Here is a 21,608-nt window from a genome sequence, read left to right as displayed (position 1 = left end):
CCGTATGCCTCTTCTTTGTCTCACCTCCATGTCATTATTTTTATGTCTTAAGTTCTCGTAATTTCTAACTGTGGAATGATCTGCCAGATCCCTATATAAGAAACATTTAAAAAAATAACTGCCGATTTTGGAAACCTGAAATGATAACAGAAAATGCCAGAAAAATAAACAGCTGGTCAGGCAGCATCTGTGGAAAGAGGAAAAAAAAACTTGCCTTTTAGTTTAAAGATCCAGTATCAGAAATCAGTAAGATGAACAAGTTTGTTAGGTAGAAAATAACTTCTAATTAACTTGTTTTCTCAGTTTGCTTTCTTCCCCATTCCAAACCCCCAATTACCCAGTTTCTTTCCTCTTACCCCATGTGGTTCCATCACTCACATACCCAACCCACCTGAACCCCCAACCCACTTCCCTTCCTACACTGTTCCCATGTATGCATTATCCCTCCAGCAATTTGTGTGTGTTGCTTGGATTTCCAGCATCAGCAGATTTTATCTTGTTTGTGAGAATCACTTTTTATCTGGTGCCACTCGTCACTTTCCTTTCTGATCATGTTCCATTATCTGCAGCTTTTTGTTATCTCCATTAACCACTTCACAGCCTCGGTCCATATCTCTACCCTTCCCTCCCTCACCTCCTCCATCTACCCATCCATCCTTCCTCACCTGGACCCACCTATCAATTGCCAGCTCCTGTTCACCTCTTTACATTGGCTGACTCCCCTGCACACTATCAATCCTGATGCAGCATTTCAACCCAAAACATTGACAACCCCCTTACCTCCACTGATGCTGCTGAACCTACAGATTGTCTTTTGCTGTTTACTCTCTTTCTCAGTTTTGTTGAAGAGAAACAGAAATGAAATCTCAGGTCAAAGATTCATCAAGTCAAACCTTCATCAGGTTCTTATATCTGAAATGCTAACTCCATTCTCTATCCAGTTTGTCATGGGTAAAGTCCTGCCCACCATTGAGCACATCTACATGAAACTTTGTTGCAGGAAGGCAACATTATCATGGACCCCCACCACCCAGGAGATAAAGATTGCAGGGGAAAAGCCGAAGTTCCAAGTAAATTTATTATCAAAGTACATATATGTCACCATATATTACCCTGAGATTCATTTTCATTCACAGTTTTCAATAAATCAATGAAAAACAACACAAAGACTGACAAACTGCCAATGTGCAAAAGGTAAACTGAGCAGATACAAAAAAAATCAAGAAAAGGAAAAAGAGAGAGAGAGAGAGAGAGAGAGAGAGAGAGAAAGAGAAATCATGAGTTGTAGAGTCCTTGAAAGTGAGTCCGTAGATTGTAATCAGTTCAGTATTGAGGGGAGAGATGTTATCCATGCTGGTTCAGGAGCCTGATGGTTGGAGATTAATACCTGTTATTGAATCTGGTGGTGTAGGAAATAAGGCTCCTATACCTCTTTCCAATGGCAGCCGTGAGAAGAGAGCTTGACCTGGATGGGTGGATGATGGAAGTGGACTAACGGGCACGGACCCATATCCACTTCCTTTGCTATCGTAAGCAAATAACTAAAGACATTAATGAAGCCATTTCAGCCACTTGTTGTATTAGTTATTTTATTCAAGTCCATTGGTGAGCTTGTAAACCTCCCCATTGTCTGAGCAATTGTTGAACCAATTGCTCAGTCTGTTTATCATCACGATGGCAGATGAAAGAAAACCTTTTCACTTGTACTCAAATGATACAGTATAATCAAACAGTAGCAATAGCATAAGGAATACCCTTTTAGATTAGATTAGATTAGATTTAGATTCAACTTTATTGTCATAGTGCCGAGTACAGATACAAAGCCAATGAAATGCATTTAGCATCTGACCAGAAATGCAAAGAATAGTGTTATTTACAAAAGAACTGCGAATAAAAAAAGTGCTACAGCACACAAATATAGAAGTACTGAGACAGCACAATATGGGTGCAATACTGCTTAGCGCTGTGATGTGAGGTTCAGCAGGGTCACAGCCTCAGGGAAGAAGCTCTTCCTGTTCCTGCTGGTGCGGGAGCGGAGGCTCCTGTAGCGCCTACCGGATGGGAGGAGAGTGAAAAGTCCATGGCTAGGGTGAGATGCATCCTTGATAATGCTTTTCACCCTGCCCAGGCAGCATTTATGGTGGATGTTCTCAGTTGTAACACCTGTAGCATTAAAGTTTCTGTCTCATTTTTTTGGGATTGGATTAAGATAAAATTGGTCTCAGCCATGTTGTGATGAAGGTGTCAGAATCATCTTTAATATTAATGATATATGTTGCAAAATTTGTTGTTTTGTGGCAGCAGATTGCAATACATTAAAAATGCTATAAAGTACAATAAGAAATACATATATAAAATTAAATAATTACTGCAAAAAGAGCAAAAATAGTGAGGTAGCGTTTATGAATCAGAATCAGTCATCTTGATTATGGGAAATGTTTCAGCTTCTGTTTTGCCTCAAATGGCAAAAAATACAGTATTATCTATTGAATATTGAGATACAGTGTGGATTAGTCTCTTCTGGCCCTTCGAGCTGCGCCGCCTGGAAACCCCTGATTTAACCCTAGCCTAATCACAGGACAATATACATTGACCAAGTAATCTACCAACCGGTACAACTTTGGTTTGTGGGAGGAAACCAGAGTACCTGGAGGAAACCCATGCCGTCATGGGGAAAATGTAAAAACTCCTTAAAGGCAGTGGCAGGAATTGAACTCAGATCGCTTGTACTGTAAAGCATTGTGCTAACCACAACGCTACTGTGCTGCCAACAATGCTGAAAGATCAAGAAAGTATTGCTGACAATCTGCTGTTTTTTTGCCAAATGGATAATTTTAACCCAAAGAAATTCAAAGAGTAAATAGTGTTGACTATATTGGGGAGAAGACTGGCTACATATGACAGCAGTGATATCCCTTACGATATCCCTTGACATTAAGAACAAGACAGAAAGTAGACCATGTCTTGCCCATGTTTCAGGAGTTCTGTCAAATTACTTTGTGTCAATAAATTTCACAGCACAAGAAACTGATTTCTTTCAGTATTGGGGTTACAGGTAGCAAAAACTGATAAATACTTGCAGTCCAACTACTCTTCTTTAGTTCTGTCTTCTTTGAGTGTTCGGCAAAACTTTTACTTCAATTACTGAAGGTTTAAAAAGCTTTCCACTGTGGGAATTGATGTCAAGTCTTTTCTCTGTGGATCGTTTCCTGTAGACATCTGCTTAACATTTTGTCACCACCCTCAATGAGTTATACAGCAATGGAGCAGGGATTCACCAGCACATCAGATCCACACTGACCATGACACACACGTCTGCAGTAATCCTATATTCATCCCATTTCACTCTCCTCACATTCTCCTGATCTCTTCCGATTTTACCACTCTCCACACCAGAGGGAATTTACAATGGCCAGTTAACCTAACAACCTGTACATCTTTGGGATGTGGGGGGAAACGAGAGCACCTGGAGGAAAGTTTTGAGTTTGAATTGAGCCGGGGTCACTGGAGCTGTAACAGAGCAGTTCTACTATGTCACCCTAATGGAGAATTGTTCACTGATAACAATACAAATAGGAGAGCTGGTTTTGATCATTTGACCACTGGGTTATGTCCAGAGCTTCCACCACACTAGTGCCACCCATATTGAATATTAGACAGGAATACGAATTGTATCAAGTATAAATGAGGGAAGAAGGGACCTGATTTTCTTTCCTATGAACTTGCATCCAAAGCATCATTTTAGTTCCAACAGAACCTTTCAGGGGCCATTCCACCTGAAGGACAACCGTATGGGTGTTTCAGAGGGGGTGTGTTGGGTAAGAAACACAAATACTGTACCTCACTTCAATTACAGTACCATGTAGATTTTAGTAAAAACATTGCAAGTGGAAACTTAAAGTTGATGAGGATTCAGACAATTCCCATTGGAGATCTGACAGCACTAAATGCTACCGGGGGCTTGTGTATTTAATATTATTTGTCAGTCTTGCAGGCAATGAAAATATCATTGTTAATATTATGGAATAATTCCTTGTTTAAATTGAAACAGAGACACAGAGCATTAGCAAAGGAACTGGCTTTTGCACCTGCCTTAATCTGTGCCCTATCTAACAATGTGAATGACTGATGTTATAAGTAATTGACGGTTTTATCTGCAAAGGTTCTAATTCTTGTGTTTTTTCTAACTACCTCTCACTTCATTGAACAAGATGCATAAATAAACTTAATTTTCAAAATGAGTTTTTGTTGGTCTTGTAATCACTTCAAATACTTAATTTAAATGAAATCTCACACTTGATAACACACAATCTCAATGAAAAGCTGTTCTTCCAATTTTGTTAGGTCTTCAGCATTGCAGAGTTTCACACCCTGAATGACATATCATTATAATTCACAGCTTCCAATACAGCGTGACTGGTGAAAGAGATCCCAGGTTGCCAGACTATTTCTGCAAGCCTGAAGTATCATCGCCTACACCAGTAGATGAAGAGTACCTGACCATTAGTTCGACCTCAGCCTCCTCATTATGTGACAGTCCAGACAGCCAATCACCTAATGCCTCTATCCCAAAACTTTGTGTCTTGGTGCCTTCCACTGAGATATCAGGAGTAACAGAGAAAGACACGAGTGATAAAGTGGAGTCGGAAGACGTCGAGGAGTTAGATTCTGAAATGGAAGCAGGAGAGAGGAATGAAGATGATGATGACGAAGATCCAAATTTAGTAAGTGTGGCATGAGGTGGTTCTGTAAAACAATAGAAGTTTTACACTGTTCACCACGTTATAGCTCACTTGCTGCTTGTGTACTAGTGTTTCTGAAAGCCTTTGCATCAGGAATGAATGGACTAGACTTGATAATAATGCACTGAACACTTGTACCAGACATGATACAAATGTTCTCAAAAGATTTAAAAGCTAAAATTATATGAGTTAATGCTCAGTCTTTGTAATGTCAGTATTACTGGAATTATGTCTGAATGCTCAGTGGAGAATGGCTTCATGTAACAATAGAGCGATCCCATTTGTAAAGAAATAAAGTAATTAACACAGAAGGTGATCGAAACTTTGACCTAAGCAGATCAATGAAATATTTTTTTATAAATTCTGTATAACTTTGGTAAAGAGTTGTGTAATGCTACCAGAAGGAGAGGGATTACAGGGTGTAAGTGTGCAGATCTAACTTTGCCTCAGGTGCTATCAGTTCAGCACCACATTAAGGAAAAGCTGGGTTACCAACAATATGATGTGATTTGACTGCCAGTGACACCAACAGTGAGCAGAACACACGCAAAATCTGAAGTTTAGAAGTGACAGCATTGTGAAGACTTGCTGCAGAACTGTTGTATAACCCCTGAGTCAGTTGTACAGTGTGGGAAATATAGGTATTTTGGACAACAGATTCACTGCATAGAACTCTCTGCAGCTGAATTAAACAGGAGATAAGCAAGCAAAATTCTGCAGATGCTGGAAATCTGAGAGAGAAACCAAAACTGCTTACTATGCTCAGCCTAGTATGAGGGAAATAGAGATATTTTTGGGTCTTAAAGGTTTTTAAATTGCTCATAAGATGTGCCATTTTTTTAAAAACAAATCGCTGTGCCCTATGATGTTAAGCTCTGGGTCTGGGGATCTTAAGCTCAACTAGTTGTTAGTGTCGTGTTAAAATATTGAGCAGCAACTTGGTGCCTGCAAGTTTGCCCAGTGAAAATTTAATAAGTAGGACATGAGTCCTTAAAGCTTATCTAATTCAGGTGTCTATCGTAAGATTTCATTAGAGGTACCCAAATGTCCACTCTTGCTAATAATATGACTTCAAACTATTAGAACACTCTGTGGTACCCAAGTGGAAAGAAGATCTAGGTTGGAGACCGACAGAGATGAGTGGCATCTATGGTAACTGATTGCATGGGATTAGTTGCTGATAAGGTCTTGACTTGCACATAGCTTTTCAAGACAATAGATGTCCTTCTAAACCCTCTCGTGCTTTACTGAAGGGGCTTAATGATCAGCACTAGGAAGGTTCTCTCATGTAGGACAAGGGCAAGTTGTGTCGTTCAAAGCCACTGCACTATGTGAGCAAAACTCCCTCTTAGGTCTCAAAGTATTATACAAATAAAAAAAAACAATCATGATGTTTTCAAGAAATTAAATACTAACTTCAGAAGTGTATCATAATGGAATTAATGAGGAGCCATTTTCCATGAAAATATGGTGACCATTCATAATTCACTTTGTTATGATTGAAATGAATTAAATTTATATTAAATTGACTACATGATCACTTTGTTTCCATTGTGACTGGAATAGATATTGTTTTAGAGTTCAGTACCAGCAACATTTCCCTGCTGTAATAGTCACCTTCCTAATTATTTCACTGTTTGTCTTTTTGCTCTGAGTTCATTTTGTGGTAGGGATGGAGTCTGGAGAGCAGTTTGGAACCCTCCATTCCACCGTTCTCAGATATTAATTATTTCACATCATACCTGACTATTTATACAAAGCCTTTCCTAATTTGATTTATGTAATAACCCTTCCTGGCTGATCTATAGTTTGTTTCTTTGTTTACTCTGCTGTACATTTTCCAGTTAACCCTCTCGTTACGAGATAAACAGAGAGTGGGAATGAGATATTCAAACCTGTGCAACACCGTAACACAGGGGGATCAGATTAAATTGTATATGCACACACAGTTTGGAGGGTAAAGATCAGGGTCAGGAACTCTACTGGATTCTTTCCTTTCCTGATCCAGGGCACCAAACTTGTATTGTGCCACTCCTATTAAAATCAGCTGACTAAGACCAAAAAACATAGGAGTAGAGCCACCATTCAATCATGGCTGAATTATTATCCCTCTCGACCTCATTATCCTGCCTTCTTTCCATAACCTTTGATGCCCTTACTAATCAAGAACCTATAAACCACCAGACTTGGCCTTCACAGCAGTTTGAGGCAATAAATTCCATCGATACACCACCTTCTGGATAAAGAAATTTCTCCTCAACTCTAGTTCTTAAGGGACATCCTTCTATTCTGAGTCTGTGCTCTCTGGTCCTGAACTCCCCCAGTATAGGAAACATCCTCTCCATACCCTTTCAATATTCGATAGGATTAATTGAGAACTCACCTCATTGTTCTAAACTTAGTGGGTACAGGCCCAGAGCCATCAAATCCTCACTTAGTCCTTTCATTCATGGATTCATTCTCATGAATCTCCTCTGAACCCTCTCCAATGTCAGCACACCCTTTCTTAGATAAGAGGCCCCAAACTACTCACAATACTTCAAGTGCCTTCAATACCTTATAAAGCCTCAGCATGATTTTATATTTTAGTCCTCTCGAAATGAATGCTAAGTAAAGGTCTATGTCACAAACAAGAGAAAATCTGCAGATGCTGGAAACCCAAGCAGCACACACAAAATGCTGGAGGAACTCAGCAGGCCATCAGGCCATCCATGGCCTCCTGCACAGTCGGGACAAGGTGGCCACACTCAGGTTAGAGGAACAACACTTTATATTCTGTTTGAGTAGCCTCCAACCTAATGGAATGAACATCAATTTCTCAGACTTCCAGTAATGCCTCCCCATCCCCCCCCCCCCCGACTTCACCATTTCTTATCCCCTTGTCCCTTTCTCATGTTATCTCCTTGCCTGCCCATCGCCTCCCTCTGGTGCTCCTCTCCCCCCCTTTTCTTTCTTCCATAGATTTCTGCCTCTTTCACCAATCAATTTCCTAGCTCTTTGCTTCATCCCTCCCCCTCCAGGTTTCACTTATTGCCTGGCGTTTCTCTCTCCCATCGCCACACCTTTCAAATCTACGCCTCAGCTTCTTTTCTCCAGTCCTGCCAAAGGGTTTCAGCCTGAAGCATCGACCATACATTTTTCCATAGATGCTGTGGGGCTTGCTGAGTTCCTCCAGCATTTTGTGTGTGTTGCAAAGGTCTATGGCAGTCAGAGTCTGATTGGTTGAGGCTGTCCTCATGCAATTCCAACATATTCAGTCCTTGGAGAACCACATACTTTTCTCTCTTGTTATCTCTGGGTGTTGCATTATATTCCATGCCAGTTGCAACACTGCAGGGAAGAGAAACTTTTTCAAAAGAGGGTGCAGCAACTATTTGCTGGAATGGCTCCAGAGTTAAACTCCAAGCTTAGAGCAAAGAATGTTGAGAAGAAACTTAATCAAGATATTCAGGATCATAAATGCGGGAAAAGCATTTCATCCAGAAGGTAGTTACTACTTGGAATTGACTGGTGGATACAGAATTAATCAGTGCCATCAAAACTGAGTTAGGTAGGTACTTGAGAGAGGATCATTGGCAGGTCTGTGGGAGATAAAGTCAGGAACAGAACTGCTGAGATTGCTCTACTGGTGGACACCATAGATTAGATGGGCCAAATGTCATCCAGTTGTGATATAATAATTCTCTGATACAAGCCTTCATTGGGAAGATATCCATGTGATTAATGATTTTCTGAGTGCCGACTTACCATAGGGATTGAAACATCAAGTCCTAGTAGCTCTACTGACAGCCCTCAAATTACAGTGCATGATAATAGCAGATAGCATTGATGTTTCCCTTACTTCTACCCTGCACCCTATAAAGCTCCTGCAGTAGATCAGGACAGAATTTGCATCTTATTGCCAATAATGAGGCAGGAAAGTGATGCACCTTGCATTTCTTTGTATCACAGAGCACCTAACAAGTTAGAGGAGATTCACAACTAGTTTAAATGTACCCAATGACTTGACCTTCACGGCAGTTTAAGGTAATAAATTCCACAGATTCACACGGAAGAAAGTAACCATAAATCTCGGGTCTGAATTGGAAACACAAGAAGTTAGTAGAATAAAAGGAATAATGAACAAGCAACGTCCACCCAGCCTGGTTCATTACCCACCCCACCCCCCCGTGCTAACAATGAAAACTGTCCCCAGTTAACTTTTCCCTGTAGTGACCAACCCTGATGTAATTGCGACTGGTTCATCTTTTTCCCCACCATTCACCAAAACACCGGGGTCAAGATACTGTATATCCGCCAGTTAGCTTACTAACCGGTGTGCCTTTGTGGGAGGAAACTGGAGCACCGTCCTGAAACCTAGTTGGCTATAGGGAGAACATCAATGCAGCGCTGAGTGTCAATAGGGAACACAGGTTGTTGGAGATATGCAACAATACACTATTGCTTGCCCTGTTGCTTAACCACATAGTAGTCCTGATGGTCAGAGGATCATTTGAGAGAGCCGGGCATGGTAACACACAGTTTAACTGACATTGAAGAGTCTACTGAAATGACTTTATTTGCATCCTTCATTTGCATTTATTTGCAACAGTAACTGCTTCCATTTAGATAGAGCCTTCAATGTTGCCTGGTTCATAGGAGTGTTATAGAACAAGATTTGGCAATGGCCCAGAAGAGGAAATGCCCTTTTAGATGATTCAGTTGACTTTTTAGAAGCTCCCACTCCATGTAGTGGTAAGATCCATATTCGCTCTACTTGGATTAGTTCACAGATTGGTCCAAAGAAGACGTGACCTTCTAACAACTGAGCCTAATGCTTGAACCTACTCATCCCCAAGGTGCTGCATAGAGCATCAGCAAACTTCACATTGAGCTCCATAATGAGAGACTAGAATAAGTTGGTTTTGAGGAGCTTCTGAATAAAGAGAGATGTAGATCCAGGAGACCTGGAAGGGAAATTCCACACACTCTAGCCCAGCTAGGTGCTACTATGGTCACCAGGGTGGAGGAGTGGAAATTGGAGAAGGTCAAGAGATTACACACAGCACACAATAGGAGCAACAGTCTTGACATGGGTGAGGAGATTCAGTGCCACACACTCATCATTTGGAATTAAGTCGATGCATGAATTGAGCTTCACATGTTCTCACAAAGACAGAACTGAGAATGGAAAGTAATTGAGTTGGCGTGTCACGTCCACACAAGGTGGCTTACACAGTCAGATGTGGATATCCCAAAATTTTCTTGGAGCTGCACCATAGCTCGGTGTGTGTAATTGGACAGAGGGAGCAAATGCAGCTTTGATTCATTGTCACTATCACTCACTGATTCCTTTCTTTAGCCCATAATTCGGGAATATGAGATGTACGTAACCCTGAAGAAAAATAAGAAGGGAAGCTTGGGCTTCACCATGGTGCGTAGTAAACTGGACAACTGCTATTACATCCGTGAGGTGCTGGACAACCCCGCCAAGGCTGACGGCAGACTCAGAGCAGGAGACAGACTCATAACGGTAACATTGGTTTATATATTGGCTGGTCTTTACTTGTCACATTGACTGTCATGTTTCGGGTGCCGTGTCGTTAGGTCAAGATTGGCAAACACACCAAGTTCCACAAATGCCTCCATTCCACTCCTGCTTTTTTACTGACACAGAACAGAAACAGGCCTTTCAATTCAGCTCATTCATGTCAACCAACATGCTTATCTGTGCTAATCCCATTTCTCTGCATTTGGCCTATACCTTTCTAAACATTTCCTATACATGTACCTGTCTAAATGTATTTTAAATATTGTAATTATACTGGTCCCTACCATTTCCTCTGCCTTCTTGTTCAACATATCCACCATCTTCTGCATGAAACCCTATCCCTCAAATCCCCTTTAAATCCTTCTCCTTTCATCTTAATTCTATGCCCTTCAGTTTTAGACTTCCCTGTCCAGAAAAAAGGACTGTGACAATCTACCCTATCTATACTGCATGATTTTATTAACCTCCATAAGGTCACCCCTCAGTGTCCTTCACTCCAGGAAAAACAGTCCCAACCTCTCCAAACTTACCTTACAACTCAAGCCATCCAGTACAGGAAATATTTCAGTGAATCTTGAATCTTGAATCTCTCTCTAGCCTAAGCACATACTCCTTAATGTGGTGTCCAGAAATGTACAAAATACTCCAAGTATGGTCTAACCAAAAATTAATTTGAATGTAGTATGATGTCTGAACTCCTAAACTCAATGCCTCAGTTAATAAAAACACGTATACCTTACACCTTCTTCACCAACTTGTCTCCCAACATCGGCACTCCCAGTGTTCCATAAATTTGCACCCTAAGTCCTTGCTGTTCAGTAACTGTCCCCACAGCACTGTCATTCAATGTCTGATTGGTCTAACTTCCCAGAATACATCACTTTGCACTCGGTTAAATTCTATCAGCCATTCTTTTGCCCACTTTCCTAATTGATCTACAAACCCCATTTCCAGAAAAGTTGGGATATTTTCCAAAATACAATAAAAACAAAAATCTGTGATATGTTAATTCACGTGAACCTTTATTTAACTGACAAAAGTACAAGGAAAAGATTTTCAATAGTTTCACTGACCAACTTAATTGTGTTTTGTAAGTATACACAAATTTAGAATTTGATGGCTGCAACACACTCAACAAAATTTGGGACAGAGTTAAAATAAGATTGAAAAGTGCACAGAATATTTAAGTAACACCGGTTTGGAAGACTCCACATTAAGCAGGCTAATTGGTAGCAGGTGAGGTATCATGACTGGGTATAAAAGTAGCTCAGTCTTTGCAAGCAAGGATGGATCGTGGCTCGCCCCTTTGTGCCAAAATTCATGAGAGAATTGTTAGTCAGTTCAAAAGGAACATTTCTCAACGCAAGATTGCAGAGAATTTAGGTCTTTCAACATCTACAGTACATAATATTGTGAAAAGATTCAGAGAATTCAGAGACATCTCAGTGCGTAAAGGGTAAGGTCCGAAACCACTGTTGAATGCGTGTGATCTTCGAGCCCTCAGGCGGCACTGCCTAAGAAACCGTCATGCTACTGTGACAACTATAGCCACCTGGGCTCGGGAGTACTTCGGAAAACCATTGTCACTCAACACAGTCCGTCGCTGCATCCAGAAATGCAACTTGAAACTGTATTACGCAAGAAAGAAGCCATACATCAACTCTATGCAGAAACGCCAGCGAGTTCTCTGGGCCTGAGCTCATCTCAGATGGACCGAAAGACTGTGGAACCGTGTGCTGTGGTCAGATGAGTCCACATTTCAGCTAGTTTTTGGAAAAACGGGCGTCGAGTTCTCCATGCCAAAGATGAAAACAACCATCCAGATTGTTATCAGCAAAAGGTGCAAAAGCCAGCATCTGTGATGGTATGGGGGTGCATCAGTGCCCACGGCATGGGTGAGTTGCATGTATGTGAAGGTACCATTGACTCTGAGGCGTATATTAGGATTTTAGACATATGTTGCCATCAAGGCGACGTCTCTTCCCAGGACATCCATGCTTATTTCAGCAGGACAATGCCAGACCACATTCTGCACGGGCTACAACAGCATGGCTTTGTAGACACAGAGTGCGTGTGCTTGACTGGCCTGCTGCCAGTCCAGATCTATCTCCTATTGAAAATGTATGGCGCATCATGAAGAGGAGAATCAGACAATGGAGACCACGGACTGTTGAGCAGCTGAAGTCTTATATCAAGCAAGAATGGACAAAATTTCCAATTGCAAATCTACTACAATTAGTATCCTCAGTTCCAAAACGATTAAAAAGTGTTATTAAAAGGAAAGGTGATGTAACACAATGGTAAACATGCCTCTGTCCCAACTTTTGTTGAGTGTGTTGCAGCCATCAAATTCTAAATTTGTGTATGTTTACAAAATACAATTAAGTTGGTCGGTAAAACTATTGAAAATCTTTTCTTTGTACTTTTGTCAGTTAAATAAGGGTTCACGTGAATTAACATATGGATTTTTGTTTTTATTGCATTTTGGAAAATATCCCAACTTTTCTGGAAATTGGGGTGTATATTCTGTTATATCTTTAGACAACTTTCTTCAGTGTCCAGAATATTGCCAATTTTGGAGTCATCTGCAAACCTGCCACCTATATTTTCTTCCCAATCGTTACTATAAATGATGAATACAAAAGAGCCAACTGATCACATCACTGATTGCAGGTCTCCAATCTGAAAAGCTACCATTGACTACCACCCTCTACCTTCTAACTCCAAGCCAATTTTATATCTAAATTTTCTGTCTCACCCAGGATTGCATGTATTCTAGCCTAAAGATTAAATCCCTTTTCATTCTTCAAAGTTCCCCATGACAGGATTTGTTGTCTCAGGAGAGTACAGATGGATCATTCCACCTGAATTTATAGTATTTACAGAGGTTGGATTTACTTCCATTGGCGTATAGAGGAGTGTAAGAGCTAATTAACTTTCATAGTGCATTTCCCAATGATCTCAAGTATGCGGATTGAGGAATGATGGGAAATAATCAACACAGAACAGGGGAACAATTTATTGGCTAAGTAGTGGGAATATTGCAGTGAGAAATTAGGGAAGTAGCAACAAAGCAATGAGAAGAGGCATGGCAAGGGAAGGAGAAGGTTTGAAGGGGACCCACATGCAGTGGACCAAGGACACAATCAGGGGAGGGTCATCAGGCAGGGAGAATATGGACAGGTCAAGGGTGGCAGAAGGGACAAGAAGGGAGTAAATTCACTCTGGATGGAGGGATGGTACAGAGCATTGAACCATGGAAGCTAGTGTGGGGTACATTTTGTGACAGTGTTGGGGAGATAGGTCAAATCAGAGTATAGCGTGTTTGAGGGTAGGGTTGCATTGTCAAGGAAGACAATAGACAATAGGTGCAGGAGTAAGCCATTCAGCCCTTCGAGCCAGCACTGCCATTCACTGTGATCATGGATGATCATCCACAATCAGTACCCTTTTCCAGCCTTCTCCCCATATCCCTTCACTCCGGTATCTTTAAGAGCTCTATCTAACTCTTTCTTGAAAGAATCCAGGGAATTGGCCTCCACTGCCTTCTGAGGCAGAGCATTCCACAGAACCACAACCCTCTGTGTGAAAAAGTTTTTCCTCAACTCTGTTCTAAATGGTCTACCCCTTATTCTTAAACTGTGGCCTTTGGTTCTGGACTCCCCCAACATCAGGAACATGTTTCCTGCCTCTAGTGTGTCCAATCCCTTAATAATCTTACATGTTTCAATCAGATCCCCTCTCATCCTTCTAAATTCCAGTGTATACAAGCCCAGTTACTCCAATCTTTCAACATATGACAGTCCCGCCATCCTGGGAATTAACCTCGTGAACCTACGCTGCACTCCCTCAATAGCTAGAATGTCCTTCCTCAAATTTGGAGACCAAAACTATACACAATACTCCAGGTGTGGTCTCACCAGGGCCCTGTACAACTGCAGAAGGACCTCTTTGCTCCTGTACTCAACTCCCCTTGTTATGAAGGCCAACATGCCATTAGCTTTCTTTACTGCCTGCTGTACCTGCATGCCTACTTTCAGTGACTGATGAACAAGGATACTTAGATCTCGTTGTACTTCCCCTTTTCCTAACTTGACACCATTCAGATAGTAATCTGCCTTCCTGTTCTTGCCACCAAAGTGGATAGCCTCACATTTATCCACATTAAACTGCATTTGCCATGCATCTGCCCACTCACCCAGCCTGTCCAAGTCACCCTGCATTCTCATAACATCCTCCTCACATTTCACACTGCCACCCAGCTTTGTGTCATCTGTAAATTTGCTAATGTTACTTTTAATCCCTTCATCTAAATCATTAATGTATATTGTAAATAGCTGCCGTTCCAGCACCGAGCCTTGCGGTACCCCACTAGTCGCTGCCTGCCATTCTGAAGAGTAAGAAGACAGGATAAAACTTGTGAGAGGATGGGGTTTAGACTGAGTACAGTGTGTGAGAGGGTCAGACAGTGTGGGGCTCAGACTGGTTTAGATAGGGTTCAGAGTTTCAGAGGCTGGAGCTTGGATCAGGTACAATGTATAATGGAGTACTGGTGATTGGACAGAACGCAGTGTGCCTTGAGACCTGGAGGATTACAGTCTGTCAGAGAGGACAGAGTGTCACAAAATACACCATGGCTCTACCCTAATCTGGCAGTGGACTGAGAAAACTTGTTTTCTCTTTCTATGTACTGCTGGGGGTTCTTAATCTGGCAACATGACTATTGAGTCCACAGCGAATGATCCCAATGACACCTGAATGAATAACGTTCTGACACTTTTTGTAATCAATCTCTGGTCATTCACAGATCCTTGGGAGACTCCTTTGGGAAATCGTTATATAAAATCTATAAATTCCTCAGTAATATGTAGAGTGTAGCAGAGCTAATAACTATTAAAGGGATGTTTGCTTCTCTATTACAGCCTGTCACTGTGCAGAAAAGAATTGTGCAATATTCCCCTGTCTCTTCATTAGTCTGCAATCTGACTCATTTATACACTAAAGTGCAGTGCAGAAAGTAATAAAAAATGGATCAATAATCCTTGGGAATTTATTATATTTACTCAATAGTGACTCATTCAATGGCTGAAAATTCCCCTTGGACCTCTTTCAATCGAATGCTGATGTCTTTAAACATCTCAATCCACCCACCCACATCTGTTACGTCAGAAGCTGATTAGGAGGCAGTTGTTGGTAAAAGTGCTCAGGCTCCAAAGTGTCGCTGGCTTCAGCCACATTAACATTACGTTAGTTTATTTCTTGCAGTAATTCTATTCATCCTAGCCTCAGCTGCTTTCAAACACCTACCCATAAGAATGATTCACCCTGTAATCAGGCTCCAAGACAGGGGAATTGGACTTTCAAGCCTTTCCATCATCAAGTTGACATGACATTGAAGTATAAAAAGAGTGGGTCTTTCAGTCCTTCAAGACTACTCTGTGAAGCTGATGAAGCTTCACAGCACTCCCTCCGAGGAAATATATTCCTCCTTGGGTATGGATATACTCTGTGTAGTCTCACATATACCTTGTATAACTGCAACAAGGTATTCTCTTCTACCAACATACCATCGATCTTGTTAGCTGCTTTGTATGTTTGCTTTGCTTGGCTGGTGTACAATGGCACTTGGGTCCCTTTGTACATCATTTCATTCTATTAACGTTTATGTAATGCTCCTTCTTCAAGTCATGCAGCATAGACGCAGTGCATTCGACTCACCTTGTCCATGCCGACAGGTGGGTACACATCCATCTTAATCCCATTTTCCAACATTTGTCCCATAGCCAGCCAGGGCTAAGTGATTCAAGTGCTTATCTAGACCTATTTAAATACTCTTAACAACTCTGGTTCCACCGCTCTCCAAGGCAATGGTACTCCAGGTACTCACCACTCTCTGGGTGAAAAAGGTCCCCCTCACATCCCTTCTAGTTCTGTTACTCTAAATCTACGTCCTCTAGTTTTATCACATCTTATTTGGACAGTGCGGTCTTGCAGTCTACTCTATCTATACTCCTCTTAAGTGTATATATCTCAGTCATGTTCCCATTAGCTTCCTCCACTCCAGGGAAAACAGCCCCACTTTCTCCAGCCTCACCTCCCAAAATGTTCCTTTCCAAGCAACATCCTGGAGAATCTCAAAGTTCAAAGTATGTTTATAATGAAAGTATGTACTGTATATGTCACCAAATACGACCTTGAGATACCTTTGCACTTTCTTCAGTGTTATTTGGATATTGACCAACCCCATTAATTTCTAATAAACTTTATCAAATGACAATTGTGGCTTATTGTCAATTGAAGATCATAAAACGATTAAGAGACAGGAGCAAAAATCAGTCATTCAGCCCATCAAGTCTGATCTGTCATTTCATCATAGCTAAACCCTGGAGGAGTAGTCTGCCCTTTGTCACTATTCCCAAAAATACAGAGTGCTGGTTGTACTCACCTGTTAACAAGGAAAGCCAGCATACCTCTGCGAGGACCTAATGGCTTTCTGTATCTCCTACAGGGGTGAATATTTTCCAAGTTTTTCGTGATTCTGCCATGAATTTACCCATTCATTCTAATTGTCTAAAATTTATTGAATCTATGGTTGATAAAGAGCTGTTGACTTGGGCTTTTATTCAGAATATTGTCAAAGCTAATGCTACATTGCAGGTCAAAGAAAGTGCTGCACTGCTGTAAAACATTTGACAAGGGGAAAGGACCATTAAACTATTGGCATCATGTGTAGTAGAGAAGAAATTTGAACTAAAAGCAATACTCTAAGTTAACTTTTCCATTGTTATGTAGGTAAACGGCTTTGACGTCACAAATATCTCACATGAGAATGCCATTAACTTGCTACGGGCTGCTCCCATCAAACTTACCCTGATGGTAGGGCGAGCGGCCCAGAACCTGCTTCCAGTGCCACCTTTGGAAAAGATCCCTGACATCATCCTGCAGAAAGGCCCAAATGGACAGTTAGGTACGTGCTGCACCATTTGCCCAAGAGACTTTGGACTAGTGTTATGTAACTGAAGTGGTTGCAGCTTCCAATTGCTCCATTCAGCTGCAGGCCATTGCTTCTCACTCAAACTTATGCTGTTTTCTTGAAAAATAGGTGACTAGGTGGTGGAAAAATCTTTCTGGAAAGTTCCCATAAATACTAATTAGTTTTAGGTACCAGAAAATTCAGCACTTATAAAAATCCTATTCCAAAGAGACTTGTTTTACAGGTCACTGTTTTAGTAGGGCATTCAGAAACAATGCCTTGTAATTACAAGACTACTATTTAATTCTATTTTTTTTAGAGTAACAGCAATTGAAACTCTTGGAAACTCTGACAAGTGTTGACATTCCCCATGTGGATTAATGATCAAAGATTTATGCCAACAGAGTTCTTTTGCACAATGTTCATGCTGGATGTTGTATATTTACGTCAATTCCTTATTTATTTTCCAAGTTTTATATTTTTCTTTCAGTTTAAAGAAATGAAGAACTGGGTCCCGATGATTCCTTTACGTGATGAGTGGGCATAATTAAGTTTGAGGGGTTGGGCCATTCCCCATAATGCTGGGCACAATTAGGGTGGTTGTATGCAGAGGAAGGGTCTCAGCCCAAAACGTTGACTTTTTATTCTGACCTGCTGAATTCATAAAGCATATTGTCTTACATTGGATTTCCAGCATCTATAGTGTCTCTTGTGTTTATGCAGAGAAGACGAAGTCATTAGATTGGGATGGGTTTTGATTACCTCCAACCAGAGGGTTCAGGCCTACTTTTTTAGCAGCCAGCAAGTGTTGTTAGAAAGCTGGATGCTCTTCAAAAATAAATAGCCAAAAAGCCTATTATTTAACCGAGATGGAATATTCCCTCTGACCCTGCCAGCGGTCTCTGCATTGATTTGGTTTTGAGTTGGCATTGAAGATTGCCCATGTGTTTTGAAATCATGGCTATATGTGCTACTGCATTATTATGGGTATCCCACTGAAATGAAGCAAAATTGATGTTAATAGATACTTGGAAGAGATACCACCATCATATATGATTACCCAGAGTGAACATGCAGTCATGATCCTGTGCTATCTTATAGAGAGATATTCACGGACTTTATATTTGGACCATTGACATTATTGCATGTGAAGGTGCTTCCAAGTAGTGCTAATTTTCATGAAATTATCTGTGAGACTATCCAGAAGTATTCTCCTTTGGCAATTAAAACCATGAAGCAGAAATATTTCACCCACAGCTCCTTTACACTGAGGCCAAATATATTCAAACCTGATATTGTATTTATTCAATCAAAGCAGAAGGTGGTTGCCCAATTTTATCAGCTATTAACCAGCCCCTGTGTCTGCTTGCTATGCTCAAAAATATTTTAAATATGAAAGCTCTGATGCCACTCTCAGTTAACAAATCAAAATGTTGATAAATTAGCTATCATCTACGATAATAGCGGTAATAAAGAACGTTTCATGAGAGCCATGTGATTTGCTAACATGATGAAATATTCTTTATTATAACTCCAGCCCGTGCTAAAATGCTGAAGGGTGTCAACATTTTTCTCAATGTAGAGCAACATCAAAGCTACTCTTCAAACTGGATGCAATTCAGGAATGCTGATGGTGATAGAGCCTTGGCAGATTTATTGACTAATCATCCATAGATGTCACTAAAAATTACATTTATGATGCATTGTGGCCCAGCTTAAACTGCAGCAGCAAGAGTGAACTGAATGGCAATGCCCTAAATCATATTTACCACCCTGTTCCAATAAAGGTCTTAAAGGCAAAATGTAGTGACCTTCTGCAATGAGACCTAGAATTGGTTTAAGATTATGTTCTGAGATTTCTTTTTAATACTGCAAGCAGATCAAGATTGTAAGCTACAAGGCAGTAAAGTTCAAAGACTGCAGCTTCCCCTTGAGCAGGAGGTTCCCAACCATTTTTATGTCACAGAGTCTTACCATTAACTGAAGGATCTGTAGACTCCAGGTTGGGAACCCCTGCCTGAGGGTGTGCTATCAGGCACAATGATCCTTAAAAGGAGACTTTCACCACAGATCTCTCACAGAAGCATTGCAAACAGAGATGAGGTTTCAGCAAAGTGAACGGCCTGGGGGATCTTTCCTTGGGAATTGCAAGGGCAGAAAGTGTGGCCTCACAAAGGGGTTTGATTTGGAACATGTGGATAAGGTACTTCCACTAACATATGAACATACAAATTAAGAGCAGAGGTAACCCAATAGGCCCTTGAGCCTGCTCTATCATTCGATAATTGAGATGATTTTAAGTTCCATTCCTCATTCCTTCCTACTCCTGGTATCTTTTCAATTCTTTTCTTATCAAGAATCTATGTACCTCTACTTTAAAAATATTTATCTTTTCCCCATTGTTCTTTGAAGGAGAGGTCTCCAACAGCAAACACAGTGCTTAGAGGTGGGGGTGGGGGAATCACCTAATTTCTCTCTTAAGTGGGCTCACTCTTATTTATTTGATCTGTATCAGGATCAGAACCAGAATCATTATCACCATCACCGCATGTGTTGTGAAATTTAACTTAGCAGCAGCAGCAGCAGTTGAATGCAGTACATAATATAGAAGAAAAGAAATAAATAAGTAAATCAATTACAGTATATGTATATTGAATAGATTAAAAATTGTGCAAAAACAGAATAATACACATTAAAAAAGTGAGGTAGTGTTCATGGGTTCATTGTCCATTTAGGAATCGGATGGCAGAGGGGAAGAAGCTGTTCCTGAATCGTTGACTGTGTGCCTTCAGGCTTCTGTACCTTCTCCCTGACGGTAACAGTGAGAAAAGGGCACACCGTGCTTGCTAGGGGTCCTTAAATAATGGATGCTGCCTTTCTGAGACACTGTTCCTTGAAGATGTTCTGGGTGTTTTGTAGGCTAGTATCCAAGATGGAGCTGAGTAGATTTACAATCCTCTGCAGCAGTGACTTTGTTTCTAGATGATAAAGATTCTCTTGCAGGATGAAGTATCTTCCCCACACCCAGTCTGTCAAGACCCCTCAGGATTCTAAACGTTTCAGTCTCTTGTGATGGAAATCAAAACACAACAGGTAGAAATTAGATGTTTAATAATAACTTTTAGTGAAGACTCCAGGGCAAAAGTTCTTTAGCCAGTGAGCAGTTAGAATGTGGACCTCCCAACTACAAGAATTGATTGAAGTAGATAGTGTAGATGCTTTGAAGAGATGTGCTGAATTTTGCCTTGGTGCAATAGGGGACTACCAACCATTTGCTCTCCCATATATCACAGACTTCTGTCCACTGAAACACAGAACCTCTCAATGAGAAGGGGTAAGTTGCTGATGCATTTGTTGTGCTGTGGGGATGGGGTTTGGAAGGCTGAGTAAGGGGTGAATTCCTATCTGGTCTCTGAGCTTTTCTCCAGCTGGTGTATAGCTGGTAATCTCTTTCTTGGGGTCAGCAACCATATTGAAATAGGTATAGGGGAATCCGTGCTACTTTATTTCACTGTTTTAATTATTAGTGTTTAATAGGATTTAGTTCATATTTAATCATTTTAGTTTTTAGAAATCTCTTTGAAATAGTTATCAATTGCCTCTTTAAGTAGTTACTAGATTGGCAACATTTACAAATTGTTCAAATGCCTCTTATTTCTAACCAAATGCTAAAGGCCCTCGGGACATCCCTAGTGAAGAGCCTCAGGGTATGTCACCAAAGGTCTCTTTGGAGACTACAGCCTCTCACTACTTGCTACGTGTCCACTGCTAAAAGTGCAAAGGAGAATGGACTCTGGGCAACAGGCCTAATCATTTGAAAACAGATTACTGAAATGAGGGTAGTAGATAAAGAGTGCATATTGATGCATTTATAGGCCATCTCCGGGTAAGGAATAGGCCCTGTTTTCACAGTCAACTTTGTTCAGTAGTCAGAAAATACACAAGAATCACTCGATACGCTCACCACAGTACTGTAATGAATAGTATCAAAAGTACATACGACTGAAAGAAAGAACAACGAATATAAGAGAGAGTCTTACCCTGCTCCAGTAAATGCAACACTAATCTATTTATATTTTATTTTTAGAGACATAGCAAGATAACAGGACATTCCATCCCAATGAGCCCATGGAGACCAATTACACCCATGTGACCAGTTAGCCTACTAGTCCACCCGTCTTTGAAATGTGGTAGGATACCAAAGCACCCGGAGAAAACCATGCGATCATGAGGAGAACATGCAAACTTCTCATAGACAGCAGCACAATTGGATGCGGGTTGCTGGCACTGTAATAGCATTCTGCTAACTGCGACACTACAGTAGCTTTGCCGTTGGTCTAATTGCAATTTGTGCTTGTCATTG

General features: G+C 40.9%; 1 protein-coding gene across 1 annotated transcript in view; it reads left to right on the top strand.

The window, feature by feature from the left end:
- The window catches only part of ptpn20 (protein tyrosine phosphatase non-receptor type 20), a 412,353-nt gene that overhangs the window by 272,607 nt on the left and 118,138 nt on the right, over window positions 1-21,608 (top strand). Inside the window, exons 30-32 of the mRNA XM_072282567.1 lie at window positions 4,400-4,724; window positions 10,084-10,254; window positions 17,065-17,239. Of these exons, the coding sequence (XP_072138668.1) occupies window positions 4,400-4,724; window positions 10,084-10,254; window positions 17,065-17,239 (671 nt within the window). The remainder of the gene's footprint in view (window positions 1-4,399; window positions 4,725-10,083; window positions 10,255-17,064; window positions 17,240-21,608) is intronic.

This window comes from Mobula birostris, chromosome 18 (assembly GCF_030028105.1).
Source record: "Mobula birostris isolate sMobBir1 chromosome 18, sMobBir1.hap1, whole genome shotgun sequence".
In the NCBI taxonomy this organism is placed as follows: domain Eukaryota; kingdom Metazoa; phylum Chordata; class Chondrichthyes; order Myliobatiformes; family Myliobatidae; genus Mobula; species Mobula birostris.
The sequence above is the reverse complement of the archived record's forward strand: the minus strand, read 5'-3'. Positions and strand labels throughout refer to the sequence as shown.